We start from the raw sequence: 17,081 nt of genomic DNA on the forward strand, positions 1-17,081 counted from the left end.
TTTATGCCTGTGTAGGTCCTTCTAGGGGCTGCCCTGTGGCCTGAAGGTGTATAGTGGCTTCCTCTTGCTGGGTGTTGGTATTGCAAGAGAGACAGCTATGGAAACAAACACAACAGTCCCTGAGTTTCTCAGACTCTGTCTTTTGGAATTTAGCCAACCAGATGGAAAATATTGTTAAAAAAAAAAAAAGCTATTTGTACTGAACACATACAGACTCTTTCCTGTAATCATTCATTTCCTCAACCATACCTCAGGATAGTTGTTCACACACTCACATTGTATCAGGCATTAGATATAATTCAGAAATGGTTTTAAATATGGAGGCACGATGATTCAAATTTGTAATCCTAGTATTCAAGAAAATGAGGCAGGAGAATTGATAGTTTTTTGTCTACATGGCAAAACCTGGTATTACAGTGTAGATGTGTATAGATGTATGCAAATACCAGGGCTGGCTGTCCTAGACTTGTTTTGTAGACCTGGCTGGCCTCAAACTCACAGAGATCCACCTGCCTCTGCCTCCCAAGTGCTGGGATTAAAGGCATGTGCCACTACTGTCCAGATCATTGCTTTCTTAAAATGAACATTTTCAGATAAATAAATTTTCCTGCCTTTAATCTACTACAATTTTGTTTTTTAACACAGGGTTTCCCTGTATAGCCTTGGCTGTCCTGGACTTGCTTTTTAGACCAGACTGGCCTTGAACTCACAGAGATCCACTTGTCTCTGCCTCCCTGAGTGTTGGGACTACAGGCGTGTGCCACTGAGCCCAGCTTCCACATTCATTGATTTCAATGTCTTCAGGAGATACAGGAACCAATATCCACCAAACTTAGTGGTTACTACACAGTAGAGTGTGGCAAGAAAGAACAAGAAAGAGGGCAGGAGGATAGGTAGAGGGAGCTTCACAGAGGAGATCTCTTAACTGAACCAGGTTCCCCATTCCCTCCTTCCTCTTTTTCCTTTCTTTTCTTTCTGTCCCATCCCCCTAACTCAAGTTTAGGTCTCACTATGTAGCTCAGGTTAACCTTTAACTTGCTGTGTATCCCAGAATATCTCTGAACTCCCTATCATCCTGTCACAGCCTCCTCCGTGCTGGGTTTACAGGTTTGTGCCACCAGCTGTTCTACAACTTTCACTTTAACATGTCATTCAGGCCGAGACTGTAGCACAGTGGTACAGCACTTACCTGCTCCTGTGGAATCCTATTCCGATACCGAGCCATACAGAATGACAGGGACACCGAAGTTTAGTTAGGAAGAGTGCTTGCCTAGCAGTTTTAGTCCCCCCAAAGAGAAAGGGGCAGAAGGCGTAGGCATGAAGGGTGGCCCCTGAGGCTTGGTCTAGATCCGTGGTAGAGTGTATGCTTATGGTTAGTGCATACGGGATGAAGGATGCAGTAAGTCTGATATGTATGATGGAAGAGAGGCGTGAAATCTGCAGCCTAAAGGGGCAGTTAACGGGAGTTCAGGCCCAGGTCTGCAGCATTTGGGTGGCATTTAAATTTTTGGAACTGGATGAAATTGCTTGTGTTACAGAATCTAGAAAAACCAATATAAGGACAAGGAGTAACAGGAGGAAAAAAAGGAGGACGAGGAAGAAGAGGCAGCACTGAAATTCTAGGAAAATCAAGTGAATGCTCTTATGGGAAACACAAAGACATGCCATTCAGAGCCAGGTGCGGTGGTACAGGCCCGCCATCCCATCTGATTTAGAGGGTGAGGCAGCCAGTCCAGCCTCAAGGGCTCTGAAGATCTATTTCCTCTGAGGACTGTGAGGAAGAATCTGGTTTACACTTCTTTTCTGGTTTGCAGTTATTTGCTGGCCAGATACGTGACTCTAGTCCCTGACATGTTCTCAGGGAACTCTCTCCCTGTGCACACTCAGGTCTGTGTCCAATTTCCCCTTTTCATAAGGATTCTATTAATTGGATTAGGGCTCATCCTAATAACCTTGTTTTGTTGTTGTTGTTGTTTTTAACAGGATCATCTGTAAAGAAGCAATTTCCAAATAACACCAGTTCATAAGTATTGGGTGTTAGGGCCTCAGCATCTTATAGGGAGCACAATTCAAACCTTAAGAATCTAGAGACTAGGGGCTGGAGAGACAGCTCAGCAGTTAAGAGCACTATCTGCTCTTCCAGAGGTCCTGAGTTCAATTCACAGCTACCACATGGTGGCTCACAACCATCTATACTGGGGTCTGATGCCCTCTTCTGACATGTAGGTGTACATGCAGATAAAGAACTCATCATATACATAAAATAAATAAAATCTTAAAAAAATAATCCAGAGACTAAGCCGAGTGGTCGTGGCACAGGCCTTTGATCCCAGCACTTGAGAGACAGAGGCAGGCAGATCTTTGTGCATCTGTGCATCTCTCTGCCAACCTGGTCTACAGAGTGAGTTCCAGTACAGCCAACAGAGAAACCCTGTCTAGAAAAAAACAAAACAAAACAGCAAACAAACAAAAAGAATCTAGAGAATACATATACTAAAATGTTCATGGAAGCCTTAATACAAACTGTGTGTCTGGGGGGCCTGGGAAAAACTGAATGAGCTTGTAGGGGATGATGAGATTGATGGTCAAGGGTGAATGAAAGCAGCCAGCATGCTTGAGCGATTTCGCTAGCAAGGCTGCACCCCAGGACTGCAGGCACATACTGAGGTTGGGATTTTGCCAGAGAAGAATATTAGAGTAACAGAGAGGCAAGAACAGCAAGAAAGGGTGTTTGTTTTGTTTTGTTGAGACAGAGTTTCACTCTGGAGAGACTTGAAACTATGTATCCCAGGATGGCCTCAAACTCACAGAAACCTCCAGGTTCAACCTTTCAGGTGCTGGGATTATAGGTCTGAGTACCATGTCCAGTTAGAAGAGCCGAGGTTTTCAGACTGGAGAAAGGAAAAAGTGAAAGTGATGATGGCAATGGCTGTGGTGTCTGAGAGGCTAAGTAGGTAGATAGTGTCTGACACGGGGCTGCACGTCTGTAATCTCCATGCTGGGGAGGCTGAAGCAGGGAGAGTGATGAGTCCAAAGCTAGTCTAGGCTACACAGGGAGACTATGTCTCAAAAAATTAAAAACTAAACAACAACAAAATCAAAAGAGCTAAATCAGGGTAAGAGAGTTGGAAAGGCAAGATGTGAAGCCAGAACAGTGGCAGACCTGAGGAATAAGGAAGACTTGGAAAAAACAATCAAAAGCCACCAACCTTTTAGCTGAGGCCTGGCAACATCTTTAAAAGTAAACTACAATGAACTAGGCTTTAGTTGTCTTCTGCCAAAATGCCAGTCAGTCTGCCAGTCCAAGGACTTCTTGTCTTCACCAGCTAGCGTGCAGCCAAGGTAACTCCTTATCTCTGTGTACAGAGCCGCCCTCTGTCCTCTGGCCAAAAGGCTGATTCTTATTCTCTTCCAGTTGTGGTTGCTTGTTCCCCTAGAACAACTTCCAAGATAAGGAGAATAAGAAATTGCAATTCAAACTGCTTGAGTAGGAAGGCTACTCAAGAAAGCTGTGTTGTGTTTTTAGTGCTGGGGATCAGACCCAGAGCAGTGGCTTCCCAAGGTTTATCACTGAGCTTATGTCTTCAAGACCCATTCCAAAAAAAAAAGAACTTCAGGAACATATGGTTTAACTCACTAAAAAAGCTTCAGGTGGAATATGAAGTTTGGTCATACAGAAGGCTATTGTAATAAAAGATAAACAGCAGTAGTGAAAGGGTTAGACTAACTTTGTAACCTATATGTCTTCTAAAGCCTATAGTTTTGAGTTTTAGGTCCAGGTTAAGCTAAAGCCTCTTAGTACCTTTCCAGAGAGTGAAGGAATGTGACCCTATCTGTGAGGACAGATATAAAAAAAGGGCAAGCAAGCAATGACCTTCACTCAGCAAAAGAAGGACCAGACCCTCGTCCTTGAGATAGCGTTTCTTAGCAACAAACCTAGACTTCTTCTGAGTAGCTTTTGACCTCCAGCCAAAAGTCTGTAGTCCCTAATCTTCAAGGATGAGCTAACCACCCCCACCTTAAATCGCAGCTGCAGCCACACTTGGCAGGACTGGCCAAGCTTGAGCACCTAAGACTAACCAATTATCTTACTTTATAACTTCCTCATCCAATCCTAAATTGCCAAAACTGCAACTTCAAATTTCCCGCAATTTTTCTTTTAAAAACCTAAAGGCCTTTGTCTCCCGGTGCCACTCTTTGCTGACCAGCAGGGGTGACCCCGTTGTACAATGGTTAATAAACCTCTTGCTTTTGCAACGAGTCTTGGTCTGGGGGAGTTTCTGGGAAGGGCGCAATTGAACTCCTGAGCTGTGAGACCCCAGGTCTTACAGAAGCAGCAGTCTGGGAAGGAAGTTGGCACAATTCTTTTCCGTGAGGTTTATTAGAATGAAAAAGCCTCAAGGCCATCATTGGGCCTTGAAGTAGAAGGGAAATATTTAGACAGAAAGGACACAATATAGGATCTAAACATGAGGGGCCTTAAGGAAAGGAGAGGCTTTTTTTTTTTCTTTTCCTGGAGAGTAGTTTCATTCAGAGAAAGGGCTGGGCAGTTGTGGCCCACTCCTTTAATCCCAGCACTCCAGTGGCAGAGACAATGGGATCTCTGAGTTCTAGGCCAGCCTGGTCTACAGATTGAGTCACAGGACAGCCAGGCCCACACAGAGAAACCCTCACAGAGATCCAGCTGCTCTTCCTCCCTGAGTGTTGGGATTACAGGCGTGTGCCGCTTTGCCCAGCCAGCATAGGGTTTTGTGAACATAAAAGTCCTTGTGCTCCCAGGCAGCACTAAGGAAAGCAGGAGTGATAAACTCAGAAGAAGACATGTGTAAGCTGTCTTTGTACCCGGGACGCTGGCCATGGACTGAAGACGGGTGTACAAGATTGTTTAAATTAAATAGCTTTATGATTTATTACCAGTACATTTTTGTTTTGTATATTACCACTTGTGGTCACATAAAAATGTCTTGGTGAAAAGAGAATGTGGAGAATTTTTAAGGTGCTCTGACCTAGGAGTTGAGGAGATGGTCTGGTCAGTGGGGAAAGTGCTTGCTGTACAAGAATGAGGACCTGAGTTCACAGTCAGTATTCAAAACAAAAACTAACAAACAAAGGAGGAAGAGGAACCCTGACTTGAGCAATAATTACCTGAAGGGGCTCAGGATCAACAGAAGATGCTAAGATAAAAACACATCATACAAATGTAAGAAATTCCGAAATTAAAAAATATATATTTCAGATAGGAATCTCTAAGAGTTTCCAATGGCTCATGTAATAACCAACTTGAAGAGAACTTTCTACAGAGAACAGTCTCTTGTCATTGGGAAGTTAGAGAAGTTGATACAGTTTGTTACTGCTGTGCAGTGAACATTTACCGGAAGTTCTGTGTGAATCAGCATTGAGAAGGACCAACTGATTCTGACTGGGAAGGTCAGTCAGACCTTGAACCTGTGAGTGTGAGTAGGTATAAAATAAGAAACAGTGAGGACTTTCCTGGCCATGGAAAGCCAGGAGGAAGGACAAGTCTGGTGCTCATAAAGAGGAGCCACAGAATCAGAATCGGAGTTTGGGTAGCATTCAGGGAGCTCAGGCTGAATAGAACCTTTATTCTGTAGGCAGTGGGAAACAATTGAGGATTGTAAAGGAGAACAACAGCAGAATATTAGCTAATCATTAGTTTGTGTTTCTACCCTCTTTGGCTGGGCACTGTATTAGGAATATAGCTCCCTCACCCAATGGTTAAAAGAGAAATGACAGTCTTAGCTTCATTGCAAAAAAGGGAACTAAAGCTTGCAGCAATTAATTTGCATATTTGGATCTCCTTTCTACTATGAAAACTGACTCATCCTACCAGTATACTTTTCTAAAGCTTTTAGGATTCAGAAATCAGTTATTTCCAGACATAAGTAATATATTGCAGGGGAGTGAAAAATAGAAATTTTTGGTTTCGGGAAATAAAAATGTGTTCCTTGCCAAACAAAGCATTGCCTGGCCTCCCCTAGCCAACCAAGGATAGTTACTAGACTTAGTCACCGCACTATGCGTTAAAATTAGAAGAAATAAGTGAACTAAAGGCCAGATATGGTGGTGCATGCCTTTAATCTCTGCACGCGTGGAGGCAGAGGCAGGCAGATCACTGTGAGTTAAAAAAAAGAAAAGAAAGTGATTTAAGACCAAACTCACAAGAGAGAATCAACCAGCATTTGGGAGGCCAAGGCAAGAAGAGTGTAGTTAGTTTGAGGCCAGCCTGGGCTACAGAGTAATAGGTTTCAAACAAACGAACAAACACCCTTCCCTCATTACAACAACTGAAATTATCAGCCAGATTTTTTTCAGGTTTCAAAGGTCACCGGTGTGTCCTTTACAGGGTGGTTCTTGTTATTGAGGAATGCGGAGTCTCTTTTCCCCGTTCAGCTTACTCAGTAACACCATTTTCCTTTGGGAGGGGTATGTATTTTGTCAAATGGACGCTGAAATATGTACAAATTAGACCACAGGCGACGCTACAGACTTAGAAATCCTAAAGCAGAGGGAACAGGAATGCTTGAGTTATTCAATTTTCACTTGAGTTTTTCACTATCACTCACTTCGGGTGATTTGTGTCTTGACATCAGGCATGTTGGTTATCCAGCACTGCCCACCTCATATTTGACTCATGTCTTTTTACTTAATACGAGAAGGCCGATATACGAATCAGATAACTGGATACATTGCTTAGTGTTATCAGACCCATAAAAACAAAACAAAACAAAACAAAACAAAACAAAAAACAACAAAAATAAAACCTCGGGAGAATTCTCAGGCTCTCTTGAAACCCACCTACCTCCCTAAGCCCTTCCCTTTAACCCGGGGGGGGGGGAGCGCTCATTCGCCTCAGAGACCAGAGACTACCTGCGCATGCGTACATTCCGGCTCCGGCTGATGCAACTTTCCGCGTGCGAGCCTGCTCTAACCCGAGTAAGGAAGCCGACAGGGACCATAGGCGCGGCCAATCAGCGGCCACGAGCGAGGGTGAGGCAAGCCCGCCTCCCGGATGATGGGGGTGGGGTTCTGCAAATGACGTTAGGAGGCTCTGGGCAGTTAGCGTAGACGCCCTCGGTCCTCCGTCTGATCTGGCAGCTTCCGGGTGTTCAGCTGCGGCCATTTTGAGCTTCGCTTCTTTCGGCGCTCGCCCGCCACCCAGCCCTTCCGCTCGCGTGTTACACGCCTCGGTGGGGCCGCGGTCTCCGGAAACGCCGCGGCGGCCGCCTGAGGGGTCCGGTTTATGGTGGAGCGGTCGCACACGGGCTAGGGCGCCTTTCCCCGTCGGGATGGACGTAGTCGCGGTCGCCACCGCCTGCGCGGGCCGCCGGGCCGTGCGGAGTGCCGCCCGCTGCGGAAGCCGCCACTCTCTGGGCCTCCTCTCCCGGGGCGGGGATCGGCCTCCAGTAGTGGCTCCGTGGCTGGGAAAGGCTGTGTAGGCCTCGGATCCCACGCGCTCTGAACGCCGCTGAGCTCTCCGTGCCCCTGCCTGAGAAGCTGCCAAGGAAAGGAGATGGAGCCGGGAACGCACGGGGCTCGAAAGCGGGCTGCCCCTCGGATGGGCTCCTGGTTCCGGCTGCCCTTCCTGCGGCGCTGGCACGCCTGCTCTTCCGAGTTCCTGAAGCCTTCCTCTCGGGAAAACTCCGGGGACCCCGTACTGCCTGCCTCCGCCCTGCCCACCCCCGGCCTGCCCAAGCCTCGAACCAGGTACTGGACCAAATTGCTTTCCCAGCTCCTTGCACTGCTCCCTAGCTTGCTCCAGAAGCTACTTATTTGGAGCCAGCTTTTCGGTGGCATGATTCCTACCAGATGGCTAGATTTTGCAGCAAATTACAGCGCCCTGAGAGCTTTGAGAGGACGGGAGGAACCTGCCGCTCCCACGGTCCAGAAGTCTTTGAGTTCACTGCGGCTGGACTCTTCGGAAGACTTGGCTGCCAGTTCCCTTGATTGGCTAGAGGAGGGATTCCAGTGGCAGTGCTCATCCTCAGAGCTGGAGTTGAACTGTAAAGCTCAGGAAAGAGCTTTAGACTCGACAGCGCACACTTTTCTCCTGGAGCAGCAGCTGTGGGGAGTGGAGTTGTTGCCCAGTAATCTTCAAGCCGGGCTGGTCTCCCACCGAGAACTCGGCTCTTCATTTTCTGGGCCTCTCAACACTCAGAGCTTAGGCAATTTCAAGGTAGTTTCCTATCTACTGAACCCTTCCTACCTGGACTGCCTTCCCCAGTTAGAGCTACGCTGTCAGAACAGCGTTGGAACTGGCCACCTTGTGGATTTCCGAACACTACCCCCAGAGAGCTGCTGCCTTTCAGAAGATGGTTTTCACCCCCAGCCACTGCGTGCAGAGATCTCTGCAACCGCATGGCGAAGGTGTTCTCCTCTTTCTACTGAAGGCTTGCCAGAAATCCAACACCTTCGTATGAAACGGCTAGAATTCCTTCAGGCTAACAAAGGGCAAGAGTTACCCACCCCTGACCAAGATAATGGCTACCACAGCCTGGAGGAGGAACACAGCCTGCTCCGGATGGACCCACAGCAATGCACAGATAGCCCAGCACAGGCGGTGTCCCCTGCTGGAGCCAGCCAGGAGGCCACTGAGGAAAAACTAGAATTGTTGATTCAAGAAGTTTCACAAAGCCCCCAGGGAAGCAGTCTGGCATTCGAGTTAACTGTGGAAAAGGCATGTGAAGAGCACCACAGTAGTGTAGCTGACTGCTTAGTCGTAGAGGATGACCTTCCTATTTCTGCCAGACCAGTTTGTAGCAACAAACTGATAGATTATATTTTGGGAGGTGCCTCCAGTGACTTAGAGACCAGCTCCGATTCAGAAAGTGAGGATTGGGATGATGAGCCTGAGGATGATGGTTTTGATAGTGATGGCTCCCTGTCTGAATCAGACACAGAACAAGACCCTGAAGGGCTTCACCTTTGGAACTCTTTCTACAGTGTAGATCCTTACAATCCCCAAAACTTTACAGCCACAATCCAGACTGCTGCTAGAACTGTCCCCAGAGACCCGTCTGATTCAGGGAAGTCCTTGTCTGACAGCTCTGATCTAGGGAGTCATCAGGCTGAATTCCCTCCCGAGACCCCTGACCACAGTTCTGGGGAGGAAGATGACTGGGAATCCAGTGCAGATGAAGCAGAGAATCTTAGGTTGTGGAACTCTTTCTGTAATTCCGAGGATCCTTACAACCTTTTAAATTTTAAGGCTCCTTTTCAAACTTCAGGGAAAAGCTGGAAAGGCTGTCAGGACTCAAAGGCATCATCTGAGGCCATGGTGGCCTTTTCTGGGTGTCATAACTTACTTTCTTGTAAGGTGCAACTATTAGAGAGCCAAGAAGATAATTGCCCAAACTATGGTCTGGGTGAGGCTCTTTCTGGAAAAAGATACACCCATATCAAGAGAAAAAAGGTTTGCTTCTTTCCTTTTACATAACTAATAATTTGTTGTATTTTGATGTGGTTACTATAGCAGCATGAATGACTTCCTGTGGAGGCATAGTTGTGCATATTTTTGAGGAAGGCTTCTGAGCTTATGTGCTTCAATTGAGAAATACTCAAATGATCCTTCTTCCCAATGTAGAAAAATGTTCTTATCTGAAAGGAAGATGTTAGTATGTAGATGTTAGTAGGGATGTCATTTAGATTGTGGGTCCTAAAGTTTAAAAATGCTTATGTGTATTTTGTTTGGGAATATGTAATATTTTATTTTCATGGCAACAGTGGTTTTATTCCTGTCCATTAGACCCCAAAGGAATAGTACTAGCAAAAAGCAAGTTATGTTTATTTAGTTGTTTGCCCAGGAGGAGTGATTGTGGTGGTGTGTGCCTGTAATCCCAGCACTTGGGAGTTAGAGGTAGGTGGATTTTTTTGTGAGTTTTGGAGTCTAACCTGTCCAGACTAGCCAGGGGATTCGTGAGTGGGACCTTATCAAAACGAAACAAAACAAAAAAGCAGTGCCTTTGTCTTTCCTGCAGCTTGTTGTGTCCCAAGCTGGCCAGAACTTTCAGCACATTTTGGTGTTAGGTTTCACGATGTAACACTATACCTCTCTATGTGGCCTCAGCTTCCCAAGTGCAGGGTTAATCAGGAGCCTCCAGGCTAGTTTTAAAACTTCACGAGACTGTTTGCTCTTTCATTACTCAATTTATTTTACCTTCAGACCCATTTGAATTGCTTTATTTCTCTTACTGCTTATTTACCTGAAGTTACTGAGAAGACGTGGCACTCCAGACACAAAGCTGTCTTATTGTTCAGGGAGTTTCTTTATTTTCTTATGCTTTCATCTGGAAAGAGAAAGCAATGGGTGAGTTATCATTGACCAGTGATTCTGCAGCACCAGTTCTTGTCAAATGGACAGTGTTGTGAGTTACTGGCTCCATAGGCCAGCTTACTTTGAACATATTCTTGGGACAGAAAATATCTAAATGGTGGTAATCTTAAGTCTTGCCTGTAAGCCATAATTAGTCATGCTAAAAATTAAATTTTAGTCACATTTCAGAATTGTATGAGAGAGCTTTTACATTTATTTATTCATTTATTTATACTGGTGAATGAGGCTAGCCCCTTGATTGTGCTTGACAAGGGGTCTACCACCAAGCCACCAGCTCTTGTTACCCTCTTCAGGATAGAAAAAATGCTATTGAGATGGAACAGGCAAGAAACAAAGTAAAGTAGTGGCATGAGCGCTAGGCCTCTGGAGACCTGTATTCTCTGCCCAGGGGGGTTTTAGGTCTGAGATGGACTTGGGGTTGGGGTAGGGCAGCCAGACTTGAAGTTACTTCACTTTCATGCCCCTCATCTACTTACTTATCCAATGGGAATACTAAGATCTGTTGTAGAAGTGTTGCAAGATTTGTTTTGTCTTGTGTGCTGGGAGGGTTGAATCCTGGACCTGTTACAGGTTAAACACACACCTTGCCACCTCCGCCCAAGTTACCAAGACAAATGAGTAGATACAACTCAGAATTCATTTTCATGCCTTGGAATGGCTAAGGTCATCCTCATGTCTTAGTTTAGCTTAAGGCTATTGACTGTGAAATAGAAACAAAACTTAGAAGAGGTTGTGTCTGAATATCATAGTTATTTGACAGCCCTTGGCTGTCTGCCATTCTTTAGTTATGGGAATGAGTAGTGTCCAATTCTTAGAATGAGCCCTTGAGATCATGGAAAATACTTCTGTTCTGGCAAAACAGCAGGTTCTAGACTTTTGAATCCTGGGTATACCACTAAGATGCTGTGGGATTTGGGCTGGTCCTTTATATCTGGTTCCTCGTTCAGTGGTGATAATACTGGCTCATAGCTCATGGGGTTGGATCAGAGGATCAAATAAGAAAATTTGCACAACTTCTTGAAAAAAGTTTGGCATTTGGTAAACAGTATAAAAATGCTTATTTTTATTTCTTAGTGACAACGACAGGGCAACCACTAGACTGCAATATCTAGTAAGGTGTTACATGCCTACTAATTGTCCTCGGGGGCATTCCTTGGCCTGATGTAAAGGGAAGAAAAGCTGTAGTCCTCAGTGGGATTAGCTGATGTAACTATTAAACATGCTTTAAAGCAGGTATTTACTTTTGGAGGTGAATTTTTTTTTTTTTTTTAAGACAAGATCTTGTGTTCAAACTCTTGATTGTCCTGCCTCAGCTTTTGGAGTGCCTTGCTTTTTCAAGATTGTAGTAGTTCTGGTTACTCTCTGAGTACCTTTTCATTTCGGGGGGAAAGAATACTAATAAACTAAATTTCTGTATTTCTCTAAGAATTAAAGGATAGCAGGGATTACTAGTGGGGTAATCCAGAGTTCCTATCTAACTACATTTGTGTGGTGAGCACAAAAATCTCTCTTGGTGTTGGTGTGGTGTTAATTCTAAGATCCTAGAGTGACTAACATTGGTTTTTTTTCTTTCTAGGTAACCTTCCTTGAAGAAGTTACCGAGTATTATATAAGTGGTGATGAGGATCGCAAAGGACCATGGGAAGAATTTGCAAGGGATGGTTGCAGGTTCCAGAAACGAATTCAAGAAACAGAAGTTGCCATTGGCTACTGCTTAACATTTGAGCACAGAGAAAGGATGTTCAGTAGACTCCAGGAACATGTTTCAAAGGACTTACTGTTTGTTGTTCAGCAATGTTAAGACAAGTGAACAGCCTACAGTCCTGGTCCGCACTATTTCTTACTTGAGAGATTTCTCTTAAAAACATACTGGCAGTTGTCTTTGGACATGGTTTTAAAGAAACAACTTGTATCTAGTGATGTAGTTTAATTATTTTTTGGGTAATGTTATATGTCTCATTAGAAACACCAACTCCAATAATGAAGGATCTCTAATCTTTAATCCTCTCTTTTCAACTATTAGTTGGGTGTGGGTTTTGTGGTTTTGAGATGGTCTCACTAAGTAGTTCTGGTTGGCCTAGGTCTTTGTATGTCAACCAGGCTGGTATCTTCTTTCCTCTGTTTCCTGTGCCACCGTGTTCAGCTGGATATGTTTTTAGATACTCTCTGGTTAGTTGAGATGAAAGGGACCCTTTGAATAGTAAATTTTGCGCTTTCAAAACTTCTGGAGACAGAGGCCAGCCTGGTTTACATGGTCAGCTCCAGGCCAGCTAGGGCTATATAGTGAGACCTGTTCTTTGTTTTGCCTTTTTTTTTTTTTTTTTTTTTTTTGTTATTAGAGACAGGATTTCTCTGTGTAGCCTTGGCTGTCCAGGAACTTGATCTGTAGACCAGGCAGGTCTCTAACTTAGAGATTCACCTGCCTCTGCCTCTGCCCCTCGAGTGCTGGGATTAATCTAGGCATGTGCCACCACTGCCCAGTGAGACCTAGTCTTAAAGGACAAACAAGTTTCTTACAAGGCCTGTAATTCAAATTACTTTGGAGACTAAGGCAGGAGGCTAGGAAGTTCCAGGTATGCCTGGAACTCAAGGCCAGCTTGGGTAGTTTAGCAAGACCTTTTTCTTTTTCTTTTTCTTTTTTTTTTAATATTCTTATTGAAGACTTTGAAGACTATCTCCCCAATCCCTACCCCAGACAGGGTTTCTTTGTGTAGCCTTGGCTATCCTGGACTTTATAGACCAGGCTGCCCTTGAACTCACAGAGATCCGCCTGCCTCTGCCTCCCTGAGTGCTAGGATTAAAGGTGTGTGCCACTGCATGGCTAAGACCTTAAAATCAAAATGGAAAAGGAGGCTGGGTATACAGCTCAGTAGCAGAGGGCACTTGCCTGCGTGTGCAAGGCTCTGGTCATTTCCCAGGACTGTAAACAACAACAACAACAAAATAATGTCTTGGGGTTTAAGCTTATGGGGTTTAAGCCTCTTACTCAGTTCTAACTTAAATTGTGCATACTGATTTAAAAAACTTTGGGTTCGTAATGTGCTCTTCCTATTCTAAAAGTAATGGATTTTATGTTTACCTGTATATATGTATGTCTGTGCTTCATATATTTTAAGGTGGGGGATTGAGGTATGGTCTCACTGTGGCCTTGAGCTCATAGCAATCTTCTCACTTCAGCCTCCTTAGTGTTAAGCTATGCTTGCTTAACTATATATATATATATATAACTATATTTTTTTTAACTTTTATAAATTTGACCTGTTATATCTTAAGGCTAAAATTTGTTGTACATGCTTCACGTACCAACTTAAGAGACATTGTTGTGTTGCTTGAAAGCGTGTGATAGATTTTTAAAATTTTTTTATTTAAAGACATGGTCTTCTGTGGTCTAGGCTAGTCTTGAACTCACTACTTAGCCAAGATTGACTTTGAAAGATCCTCTTGTTTTCTTGCTTGGATTGCACATCTGTGTGCCATGTACCCAGATTTTTTTCTATATGTAGGTCTAGTTAAGATACTTGCAAGGACCACCACAAACCCACAAGTGCAGTACTTTCTTAACTGGGAAGGCCATGTTGCTGTGCTTTTTAAAGGCATACCCAGCTTGTCTGCCAAACCTTAACATCTAGTATATTCAGTTTCTATGCAAACTGCTTTCGGAAGGTTTTTGTGTGTTGTAATTCCAGTTGTAGCTTTCAAAAAAATTGTAAAGCACTCTAGGAAGTACTCATTGCTGTAGGCATTTTTTTTTCTTAAACTTAAAAACCTAGAATTTTCCTAGGAGAAATATGGGAGACATCTCAGAAACTCAGTTTTGTTTTGTGTGTCTTTACAGAAAACCAGTGTTATTTATACCCTGCCTCAGCACTTGTCACTTTTCAAACCTTTCTTGGTGGCACTATAAACTTAAATTGGGCAGTTCTGAATTTCAAGTGTGAAATGTCAAATACAAACTTAAATGTCCAGATTTATTGTGTTCTGTTTTGTAAAGAGAGAAGCAAGGGTGAGGCTGTACTGAGAGGAAAGCATAAAATGTAGCTGGAAGAGCCAGGCAGACTTAGTGTCTTACCCACAACTTGCTTTTGAACAGAGTGCATTAATTAGGTATGCTTGATTTATTCAGTTAGCTTTACCTGTGGTGTGTATGCTAAGTTGAGGTAATGTGTAGACACTTCTTTAGTAGTCAGTTCTTACTGTGTGCTTCCTGCCATGAGTGATGGGAACATGCACAAGAGAGGTCCACTGGATCGATCATGGGAATGAGCTTTCCCAGAGGAGCTGGCAGGGTAACTACCTCAATTTATAACCTCCTGGTTATTTCCGTTTGATGTACTCCAAGGTTTGCCCTAGTGGTGATGGTGTTCATCCACACAGAGTACAACACCAGGAAAGCTGGTCTTAATTTTTGCAGAACCCTCATTTCTGTGTATTTTATGCACCTGCATTTAGTGAACTCCAGAGTGTTTTACAGAGTCTGGTATAGTTCTGTGGAAACAGGCTAGTTTAGAAGCTGTGTTGTTTAGAAAGCAGGAATGTTGACTTAGGAAGAAAAACTGTGACAATACATAGACATTCTCTTAAAACCAGACTGCAGCTTAACACTTGATTTCAGACATTTAGGTTTTGTGATTCACACACTTGTATATTTGCAAGGAATGGGACATCTGTACATTCATGGGTGTTTGAAATCTGTCCCAGCTTCCACCTTCACTATCAAATGAGTAAACAACTAATAGTCTGGTGCTCTGGCCGCCTGCAGATGTGGTCAGATGGTGGCCCAGACAGAAGGGTCTTCACAAATTGACCAAAGGAGAAAAAAATTACTGTCATTGTCATCCCAGTTCCAGATGTTAAGGCCACTCCTAAGGAAAGAACACCTCCAAAGGCAAGGCAAGGCATGGCAGTTCCAGCTGAATACACACTCAAGTCTTGCAATGGTGCTTTAAGGATCTGTACAGCATGTGAGAGGCTCTGTACAGACGGGGGGTCTGCATTTGTAAGTGCTGAAATGTGGCAACCCTTCTGTAACTTGAAATCAAAACTACCAGATTTTATTTTTTATAATTTAAGGAAGGTGGAGTTTGGGAATGAGATTTCTGAATTGGCTTTTTCAGATCAGTGATTTCAAATGTAACTAGTGGAGATTTTATAGCTCAGATTATATTTGTATATAATTATTAACTAATCTGTAAATTGTAATAAATATATTTGCAACTATTGAATTATACTTTTATGTATTCCTTTACATTGGTTTTAGTTCTATGGGACAGGATTTTTCAGACTTAAGTCAGTTTAGTAGAACTGCTGTAGGTGATCTGAACAAATCAGATAAATGGCTTCTCTGCTAGTTGAAAGGAAGAGTTGGGGAAAGGAGAAATGCAGTTGAAAGCTACTGTCTTGGTAATAGGACAAGTTGGATCTTGTCCAAAGTGTGAACTTTTTGGGGTGGTAGGCAAGGTTTTGATTACACAAATCCTGTTTCAGCCTCCTGAGAGCGGAGTGCACCACTGTGCCTGGCTACCAACAATCTCTAAGAAGTAAGGTTTTATTCTAAAATCTGGGCTAGCTCTCTAGTAGGAGCTGCTAGTCTTCCTCAACCCTCACCCTCTTCTTTGTTATACTTGTTCAGTGCTGGGGGGATCCTTTCAAGTTCTTGGTTACCCTAGAAGGTAAGAAATTGTGAGTTACTGTGTGGGTACTGGTAATTGAACCTGGGTTCTCTGCAAGAGCCTGCTCTGCAGCCCCAGATCCCAGGATCCTTTATTTATTTTATGTATGTGGATGTTTTGTCTGTTTTCTATCTGCACACCAGAAGAGTCATCTGATGCCATGAGACGATAGTTACCATTTGGTTGTGAGTCGCCTTGTGGGTGCTGGGAATTGAACTAAGAACCTCTTAAAGGGCAGCCAGTGCTCTTAACTGCTGGGCCTGAGTCTCAGCACCCCTAGGATCTGTATAGGTTAGACAAGTACTCTACCACTAAGTTACAGCCTTAGTCTCTTTCTAAGCAGTAAAATTAATGGAAGTTGTGTGGGTGTGGGTATGTATGCCCAGGGGATCTCCAGGGCTGGAGTTACCAGGAGGTTGTAAGGTGCAGTGGGCACCAGGAACTAAAGTCCAGCTTCTGCCGTTGAGCCATCTCTCCAACCCCTTTAATAGAAAATTTCAAACAACTTTTTATTGCTGGTCTCACCAGTTCTGATAAACGGATTTAGGGATATAGTGGTCTGGTTTTTTTGTAGTTACTTCTCTCCTTCCACCTTTTTATGGCTCTGGAGATAAAACTCAGGTAGTCAAGCTTCTTGTAGGCCCTCCATCCTTAATTTTTTGAGGTATATCGATGGATCTGGACCCCCTGCCAATGCTTTCCAGGTGCTGCGATTACAGGCATGCACCCCACCCCTCGCACTCAGAAGCACACACATATTCCACTGTTGTTTGGTATATTGTGAAAGGGTCTCCTGTCTCTGGCCACTATACGCAGCTGGTGAGGCTGCTTAGCCTTTAAGCTTTAGTGAGTCCCCATGTCTACTCCCCAGCATCCCATCTCCAGAGCTGGAGTTAGAGCCACATGCCACAATACCTGATTTTCCTATGGGTTCTGTGGCTCTGAACTCAGGTCTTTAGGCTCTGCAGCAAGCAAGTAACAAACTGAGCCATCTTTCCAGCCCACGCAAGTAATTTTTAAAAGTACAAGTCGGGAGCTGGGTGGGTGGTGCACACCTGTAA

The 17,081-nt window shown here is 44.1% G+C and overlaps 1 protein-coding gene across 1 annotated transcript; it reads left to right on the forward strand.

Annotated features, from left to right (window-relative positions):
* Window positions 1–6,954: 6,954 nt before the first annotated feature.
* Window positions 6,955–15,573, forward strand: Ppp1r15b (protein phosphatase 1 regulatory subunit 15B). The gene is made up of 2 exons (XM_021633799.2): window positions 6,955–9,430; window positions 11,928–15,573. Exons 1-2 carry the CDS (start codon window positions 7,532–7,534, stop codon window positions 12,150–12,152), a joined length of 2,124 nt encoding a protein of 707 aa, XP_021489474.1. The 5' UTR covers window positions 6,955–7,531; the 3' UTR covers window positions 12,153–15,573.
* The last annotated feature ends 1,508 nt before the right edge of the window (window positions 15,574–17,081 follow it).

This window comes from Meriones unguiculatus, chromosome 11 (genome assembly GCF_030254825.1).
Source record: "Meriones unguiculatus strain TT.TT164.6M chromosome 11, Bangor_MerUng_6.1, whole genome shotgun sequence".
Taxonomy (NCBI): Eukaryota; Metazoa; Chordata; class Mammalia; order Rodentia; family Muridae; genus Meriones; species Meriones unguiculatus.